General features: G+C 35.6%; 1 protein-coding gene across 1 annotated transcript; it reads right to left on the reverse strand.

The window, feature by feature from the left end:
* Window positions 1–2,985: 2,985 nt before the first annotated feature.
* Window positions 2,986–6,276, reverse strand: LOC120076389 (Zinc finger (C3HC4-type RING finger) family protein). The gene is made up of 2 exons (XM_039030203.2): window positions 5,252–6,276; window positions 2,986–5,152 (listed from the first exon to the last, which is right to left on the reverse strand). The coding sequence occupies exons 1-2, from the start codon at window positions 5,624–5,626 to the stop codon at window positions 3,281–3,283; spliced, it is 2,247 nt and encodes a 748-aa protein (XP_038886131.1). The 5' UTR covers window positions 5,627–6,276; the 3' UTR covers window positions 2,986–3,280.
* Window positions 6,277–9,248: the final 2,972 nt, after the last annotated feature.

The following is a 9,248-nucleotide window of genomic DNA, read 5'->3' on the forward strand; positions in this document are numbered from 1 at the left end:
TTCATGTTATTATTGAAAAATTTAATGTCAAATTCACATATTATTTAATTTGAAACAAATTATAAATATACAATTTCCAACTAAATAAAGGTCACAAAATTGGCAAATCATAGGAATTGTTCAAGAAAAACATTTTTAAAATTGAAAATCATATATATAATGAAATTGGTGTTGTGTTTTGAGAATACAATGCATTTATTGTCCCACATGTAGCTAGAATAGTTTGTTTAGATAATTATTGAAATTTATTAATCATATTTTCTCTAATAATTAAAATATTTAAAAATAACTCTCAATAATATGGATAGATTTGTAACATTGTCATGTTTATAGTTTTAGAGGGGAAAAAACCCTAAAACAGCCGGTCATTCTAAAAAAATTAATATTAGAATGACTTGAAAAAGTATTTTAAATCTTCAGTTTAGTTTTTTATCGGGCTTTTATGTTTCAAAAATTTACACCTCTATCTTTTATGTTTCGTTCCCTTAAATTTTGAGTTTAGTTTTAATTTGATCTTTTAATTTTAATATTTTACATTTTTACCCACAAATTTTTACTCATACACATATACTTTTGAGTAGAGATGTCCAAAAAATCTGCGGGGTTGGAGTCCCGCGGAGACCTGCCCCGAGATGGAGAATCCCCGAATACACGGAGAATAGAGGAGGGAGTGAGAAATTTTTTTGCCCATTTACAATTCGGGACTGGGGACGGGGAATATATTCCCTATCCCCAGCTCCGACCCCGACCCCGACCCCAATCCCATCTCGACTTTGTATATAAATTATAAATTTTTAATATATATATATATATATATATATATATATATATATATATATATGTAGACTTTATTAATATAATTATGGATGTTTTAATTATTTAAGTTCAAGATTGTTATTACTTTAATTCTTTAGATGTTAGTAATATTTAAAATAGGATACTCTAATTGTTGAATTTTAATTTTTACAAGTTATGAGAATTTAACATTTTAATTATATTTTTTAAATTACATGTGTATTATTGTTTTAATTAGTAAAATTGACAATATTTCATTTAGATGAAAATTCCATTGAAAATGTTTAAAGAATTGTAAAAATATATATTTAATTGAAATTTAAAAAATGTTAGAGAAAAATAAAGGTGATGAATTTTTCCTCGCGGGGAATTTCGTGGGGACGGGGATGGAGAAGGCTTCCCCATCCCTGCGCCCGCCCAGTGGACATCTCTACTTTTGAGTGTCTTTGGCATTAAATTGATTTAATTAATTTAAAATAATTATAAAGTAGAAATTTAACATTAATTGAAAAAATATCAACTTATATCCATTTAAACTTTGAAGTTTCGTACTTCAATCAATTTATACCTTTTCGTAGATTTTGTTAATATATATATTATATAAGACTTAAAACTGTATAAATTAAACTTCAAATTTATCACAAGTGAATCAAATTTTAATCTTTTAAATTAATTAATAGATATTAATATTAAAAAGTTGGAAGGACTAAAAATGTGAAATTTAGAAACACAAATACAGAGATTTCTTTCGTATTTCTCATGAATAATGATATAAAAGTTGAATGATTCAAACACAATTTCCAACTTCGAAAAAAAAAAAGCACAAATTTCAAGGTAAATATACAATTATCAATAGGGTAAAGAATAGCTAGAGATATATAATCACGGTACATTATGAGTTTAACTTAGTCAACGAATCGGTTGACTTACTCATAGTAATCAACTTTTTTTTTGTAATTAATAATTTATAAAAACCAATAGTTGATTAAAAAATTTCTTAAAATAATCAAAATAAAACCATTTTAAAAAAAAAATAAAAATTTGCCGACTTACCCACTTTGAATACTCTAATATTGTAATGAAAACTATTCCTTTTAAGCAATATGTGGTGTGGCTAATAATTTGCAAGAGAGAAAAAAGAAATGCAACAAAGTATATATAAAGCATCGAGATTAAAACAATGAATGGCACTTTCAAATTTTTAGTGTGATGAATTTGTTACGGATTAAGGAAAAGTCATTACAAGAAACTTTACCCATAAAACTAATTTTGTAACTAGAAAATATATGAACACACTTGTAAACTACAAGAATCATATTAGTGAATTGAATTAAAGTGTATCCTTCATGAGAGAAGGGTATTATTAAAACTACTAAATTATTGACATAATGACTATATAAGAATAACAATGCATGTATAATTGACGGTTTTGATATTTTTCATTTGTATTTATTTAAAAAAGTGGATAAAAGAAAGAAGAAAAGATAATGAAATGGAAAGAGATGGGAGGAAGTGAGTGGTAATGAATGAATGTATTGATTCACATGTTGGATAAAAGGAACACATTGCCCCATCTTCCATCATGTTTTTTTTTGGTTGAATTAAATGAATCTTTTTTTTTTCTCTATATATAGTATTTATGTCCCCTTATTAATAAGCTTAGTGGTGGACCAATTTAAGCAACCCACTCCACAATCAATAGCTGTTTATTTCACTGTTCACTACACCAAACTCTCAAAACTATACTACATACAAATAAAAAAACAAAAACAAAAACAAAAACAAAAACTACATCTTATGAAATGGGTTTGAATCAATTCACCACTATTATTATTCTTTGCCCACCCAATGCTTCATTGTAAAGCAAAACAAACCATTTAAAAGTCCTTTTCAAAGCCAAAATGGAAGTTATGTAATAAGATCAAATGCAAAGAATTTTATCTCCAAAACATGCCATGCCAAACCATGAATTATTGGTTAACAATATGTATATCTTAAAATTAATAATAATAATAATAATAATAACTACCTTTCCATTTATCATATCCTCATCATTTCATTTATTTCCCTTTCTCTTGAGTGTTCCCCTCCCACTTTACCAACTCCCCCATCATTGCATCATAAGTAGTAGTAATGATAATATAGAAAAGTAAAAATAAAAATATTTTGCTTAAATTGAAAAAAGGGTCATTTTGAAATAAAACGTTTATGGTTGCTTCTGCTTTGGTAATCCCATTTTCCTCTAATCTACATGAAAGAAAGCTACAGAAAGCTGAGTGTATGTGTGGAGTTGATGAAAAGCATAAGACAGTCTAATCAGTGGGGCTTTGAAGAAGAAGAAGAAGAAGAAGAAGAAGAGGAAAACCCCACTTTGCCCCCCACAAATCCATTTCTGTACTATACTTTTTCCCTTTCCCTTTTCAATTTCTCATTACCCTTTTCCAAAATTAACCAAATTTTACAGTCAGTGAATCCTCTGCCTCTTCTAGAACCTGGCGTTTTCAAACCCGTGTAAATCCCCCACTCTACTCGTCAACGATTTTTTCATAATCGCCACTCTGGCAAGCTTCTCCGCCGCCCTCCACGCCGATGTCGGTGTTAACGGCTCTCCGTTTTCATCCACCAACGTCGGATTTTCCTTATCCCCACCGCCACGCCTACGCGGCGTCGTCGTGACTAAATGTTGTTGATGTTGTTGCTGCTGGTGTATTTCGAATTGTTGTTGCCTTCGCCAATGGAGTTCTGCCAGCTCAACTTCCAGCTCACGCACGTACACGTCAGCACTTGATGATCCGGATTGGATTAGTAACGCACGCGCCGACGCGAGTAAATGATGTGCGCTTGTATGATCGTCGTACTCAATTAATCTCCTGGATTCCGCCACAGCGCGAGTCGTTATGAACATGTTTCTTAGCCGTTCGATCTTCGGAGCGGATGATCCCACGGCTACCGGTCGTGCGATAAGGATGTCTTGTTCTCGGCTGTACACTACTTCTTGTGTGGATGGGTCTTTGTAAAGGCACTGCATCGTCATCACGTGGTGGGTCCCAGCAGCCGAGGTTGGAATCTTCAACTCCACGAGTAATTCCCTTTCCTCCTCCGCGTATAAATCGCCCAGCCGGACCGAACCCAAGCTGCAAACCGTGGGCCGGCCTGTACAGGAATAAATAGCGGAAATCACAACCGGAGATGAACCGGTCGGGAACCCGAGTTGAATACGGAGGTCTTGAACCACCACGCTTAATAACCCACTCACGCATTTGGCAAACGCGTCCTCCGCCGGTTCTTGACAGTATCCGCCGCTCTTCCCGAACCCAAACGCGTGAACCGGAATTTCTATATGGGCGAACCGTGTGGATGACTCGTGTCGTGTCATCTGCCGTTGATTTGAATGGGTTCGCTCATCTTGGCCGTCGGATAAAAGCATGATACTGGCCACCGGGTTTCTCTCTCGCCGGTCCTCGAGTACTTTTGTGGCTTTTCTCAATGCTTCCCCCACGCTGGTTCCTTGGCTGCAGACCAGCGTGTCAATCACCTGCCGGGCGGCGCGTTGGCCTTGAGCCGTCATCCTCCTCAACGGCAACACCCTTTTAGGAGTGGCCGAGAAAGCGACAATGGCGAGCCGGTCCGACGAGCCTAACGACGAAATGACCAATCGCATGGCGCGTTTCAGCATCATCAATTTCGGCCCCGTCATGCTTCCACTCACATCCAGCACCGTCACTAAATCGATCGGCGCACGACGGGATGGGTCTAGTAAATTGGCATTGGCTCTGTTTCTAGCCGGATGTGGCGGTGGCGCTTTTACTTTCAGAGCCACCGCGTAGGTCTCGTGGGCGTGTCCAGATGAAATCAACGCCGTTTCAGGGAGGAGTCGGACCTGCACATTGGTCCTCTGAATTGAAGATTTAGCCGCACTGGAAGGCGGCTTTGGGTGTACAAAGAAGCCTTGAAATTCCTCGACATCGTCTTGGTTCTCATCGGCTTCTGGGATGGGGATAATCCGGCCGCCGGAGGTAGGGGACAAAAGGGGTTCATCGTCGTCGTAGGACCTGAATTCCGAGGGCTTTTCTTTTGGGTCTTGTTTGGATTTAAAGGCTCTGGGGGAAGATTCAATCATGGTTTTATCTTCAATCTTGGGTTTGATATCGTGCTGGGTTAGTGGGCCCAAATTCTTATGGGCGGCGAGCAGAGGAACGTCTTTCCATGTGGTATTGCAGACAGGGCAAACCAGAGTGGCGTGGTTTCTGACATGAGCGGCTATACAAGGGAAATGAAAAGCATGCGAACACTCCGCCGTGTAAATCGCCGTCCCATGCCCTGTCTTCACGCTACTCAAACAGATTCCACAGCTACTCTGTTTTTCCACAACAAAACCCTGTAAGTCAAATTTCCAATTCCTTTTGAAAAAAAAAAATCACAGAAAAACAGAGAGAGAGAATGAGAGAAATCTTACTCTGAACTTAAAGCTGTTCTTGAAAAGAGAGAGTTTCAGAGGGGAACGAGGAGAGGAAGGATTAGAACCCAAAACCCCTCGTTGGGATTTAGCAGATTTAGGAGTTGATGAAGAGGACGAGGAGGTCTTGCAATGGAGAGTCGGACTCTGATTGACAGTGGCATCTTGAGCTGTACGGCAGCGAAGACCTGGACTACTCAATGGCTGATGAGACTGCAATCGTGGAGTAGAAGGATTGCTGAAGAAACCCAATCGAACACAGCTTCTAGGGCTGGGATTTGGAGTGCCAGAGCTCCTCTGTTTCTCAGAGACATTATTAGATTCTGAATCTCGAGAAATGGTAGTACAAAACGCTTTCCTCCAACCAGTACCCATTTGGGGGAAGAAGAAGAAGAGGAAGAAGAAGAAGAGGAGGGAATATAGTTTAGAGCAAGAAAAAGAAAAAGGGTTTAATTTAATGAAAGAAGGAGAGTAGATAGATCTGAATTATGGGAGAAAGGGGACAAAATAAGAAAGGCAGAATATGGCATGGGGATCATCAGAAAGAGAAGCAAAAAGTAGAAGAAGAAGAAGAAGAGGAAGAAGACAATGTTGGGGGAAAAAATTGGTTGGTTTGTTGATTGTTCTTGGTTGGTGTTTGGAATGGGTATTTATTAAAATTTTAATGTTGGCTTCGGCTTTCTTCTCTTTAGTTATCAATAGACCCAATAAGATCTCTGCTTTTTCTCTGAGAAATACAGGCAGCTCGCTCTCTCTAGGCCCTCGCATCTATGGGGATATATATAAATATTCATTGGAAAAGGTGAATTTCCAGTGTCGAATTTACCAAATTAACCGTCATTTTTATTTTCTTTTCTTTTTTAATAAATAATTATAATGAAAAAAAAAAAAAAAAAAAAAAAGGCAGTCAACGACCGACCCCCGAACGTTAACTCCGGATCGGACAAAGCCCTCATATTCTCCATGCTGTTTGTGAACTCATGCTTTCGCCGACGGCCCCCCATCTAATTTCTATATGATCTCTTTTCTAATATTTTAATAAAGAAGAAAAAAAACCACATTAATAATTTAGACTTTATTTTAGTTAGTCTTCGTAATTTAAATTATTATTTTTTATTCGTATTGTTTGATGCATAAATTTTGTCATGTTTTTATATTTGTGTCATTGCGTTCTAATCAAATTGACTTCTGTACAACATATTTTATTCATGTGTTATCATGTCATACACATTCTGATGTTCAAGTCAACAAAGTTTAGTGATTTCTAGAGTCTAAACATCTATTGTTTATCTCTATGAGTGTTGGAGCTTGATTAATTATCTATTGTACTACAGTGATATGGAGATTTTTCTATGTTTCCTCTATTTATTATGTGTCACGTCATCATATTTTTTAAATTATGGTGGGACTCACTGGTGTTAATGTGATATCGAAGACAAATTTATAGTGTAAACAAATTGAGTATGCTACTCTCATATTACTAGAAAAATTTCCATATGAACTTCTAGCTATCATCCACTTGAAGCTAGTGCATTGGTAACCATGTTGAAATAATCAAGCGGGAAGGATAATTTCTCTTACGATGATGTGGATTGAAGAGGGTCTCCATCAGTCCCTTTTTGCCTTTTGGGTCTAGGTCTTGATTGAGAACTTACAACAAGTATAAAGAATCTAACATAAATTAATCAACAATTTGTATTATGTATTGATTTATTTATGTACATCCTCGTAAATTAAGAGATTCCTCATTAAAACTTTAAAAAAAAAAAAATTGTTGGGTTTCTGTAAGTCGGATTTGTCAACAAGCCCACGAGACTTTGCAAGAAGTTGAAAGAAATATGAGAGGAAAGCCCACACAGAAGAACAAGCCCAAATAATATCTCGCTAGGTTGAAGAAGTGGTTGTAAGAAGACCATATAAAAGAAGAAATGACAACACATGTAGAGGAGAGGATTATCACTCAAAGACCAAAATCAGTCAAAAGGTAAATGATGGAATATAAAGACAACATGCATGATGGAAGCAAATATCGATAACATTCTAATTACATTAAAACTAAGAATAAGCATGCAAATAAGGTTAGAAAATACAATCGTAGAATCCATTGTAATCTTCCTCTCCGTACTCGATCGACACCACCAATGGAAAATCCTCACTATTCTCCGGTTGAAGAACACTGTTGTCGGACCGTTTTGTTGATGAAAACTAGAGAATTTTCACTCTAGTAAAATGGAGAGTAAATGAGATTTTGTGGAAGATGTAATTTCAATATTCAAGGAAGCATTAGTTTTTACACATTTGAAAAACGATACTATTTAAAGACAAAATACATGCAAAATCTCATCTTGCATGTCTTCCACCTCAAACTTCACTAGAATGAAATCTCTAGATGTCGAACTTTGAAAGAGCCACTTCAAAAACTACTTAATTAGTGGAAAATCCAACCATTGAATTTTTTCTACTAACTAATTTTTTAATATAAATAAATCAATTTTTTTTTATATGAAATACATTTTCATAATTTATAAATTATTAAAACAAATTTAATATCATATATTAAATTGCCATTGACATCTTGATTAATCACATTAATCAAGTTTAAAAAACACTTTCATGCTAATATTCAAAAATACTCTAAGAATTAATTAATTAATTAATTGTAAACTATATCTCATATAAAACACAATTTTTCCTAAAGCCCGAATTTGAACATATCAAATTCTTACTTCACTTAGTTCTTTGATTTTTGTCTGTAGTGAGCTAACAAAAAGACCTGATAGACCTACAGATCATAGACTCCAACAATCTGATACTAACGGTCAAACTCTTTAACATAGTTAATCAACATTTGTTAAATAACAGGACTGTCCACTATAGCATGTAGTTGCATTAACCTCACTGTAGATATATTATGTGTCTATTTGATATAACCATTTAGTACGTTAATCCTTCACAGGTTGTTTGTAATAACGGCTGGGTCAAAAGCTGTTTTACCCCCGAGATTACATCTTGCTCCTTAAGTCCCACTGATCCTCTAATGAACAATTGGTTTGTGATCCAATCACTAAATCAAATCTCTCTCGGGCCAATGAGAGGGTGGGACCTCTTGTTCAAGACCCGGAGTCAACACTTAAGGGAACAACCTCTCTACTATCTCTAAAAGTGGGTAGGAGTGAATTTCGTCTTGCACCCTATGTCCTCAGCTATTTACCTGGTCTTACCCCTGAAGTGCGAGGCTTCTTGAGCCGTCACTGTTGAGCCAACCCTCACCCATGCAAATCTAAGGATAATGCCGAATAAACAGGAGTTCATAGTTAGCTCAGGATTAAGGTCAAGTTACCTAGGTCATCGCTTTGAAATAGTCAGTCTTAAATAGAAACAACGTTATAAAGTAAGGGTAACTTATTTATTAGTCCAATCTTATGCAAACTTATTACATAGGACGTCCTCACTCCTCATGTCAATACATGAACGAATCAGAATCACTTCGTTTGTAGCACTTTACAACAAATATTAACAACTACAAAGTGGGTTGTATCCAATAATGTTATAGAATAAGGTACCCATTCTTATTCATATACTATAGACCATTTTGGCTATTTACTGAACTTGATCTACTCTTATGTCTCCACATAAAGTTCATGTATTCATATAATAGTCATGGATCTTTAATTTATTGGACTTAGTCTTTATAAGTGCAATTTACATATTCAATAACAGTTTTATTGAATAAACGTAAAAAACATCTTTATTGATAATAGAATATGTTTAACATTACAAACTGCGAGTTTTAGGACATACAACCATGATCCCAAAAAAAACTTGGCAATCAAGCATAACTCATCATAGAACGAACCATGTCCAACAGGGTTCTATTTCTTCTTTCTGCAACACCGTTTTATTGAAGTGTGTCAGATGCTGTGAGTTGTGATCGAATTCCATGTTGTATTAAATAGTCAGGGAATTTTAAGTCCATGTATTCACCACCTCGATCTGA

This window comes from Benincasa hispida, chromosome 4 (genome assembly GCF_027475165.1).
Source record: "Benincasa hispida cultivar pf3 chromosome 4, pf3_genome.v1.1, whole genome shotgun sequence".
NCBI classification, from domain to species: domain Eukaryota; kingdom Viridiplantae; phylum Streptophyta; class Magnoliopsida; order Cucurbitales; family Cucurbitaceae; genus Benincasa; species Benincasa hispida.

Coding starts and splice junctions, on each gene's coding strand:
- LOC120076389 (XM_039030203.2), bottom strand. CDS start 5,626: ATGGGTACTGGTTGGAGGAAAGCGTTTTGTACTACCATTTCTCGAGAT. Junction 5,153..5,251: donor AGAACAGCTTTAAGTTCAGA/GTAAGATTTCTC, acceptor GTGGAAAAACAG/AGTAGCTGTGGAATCTGTTT.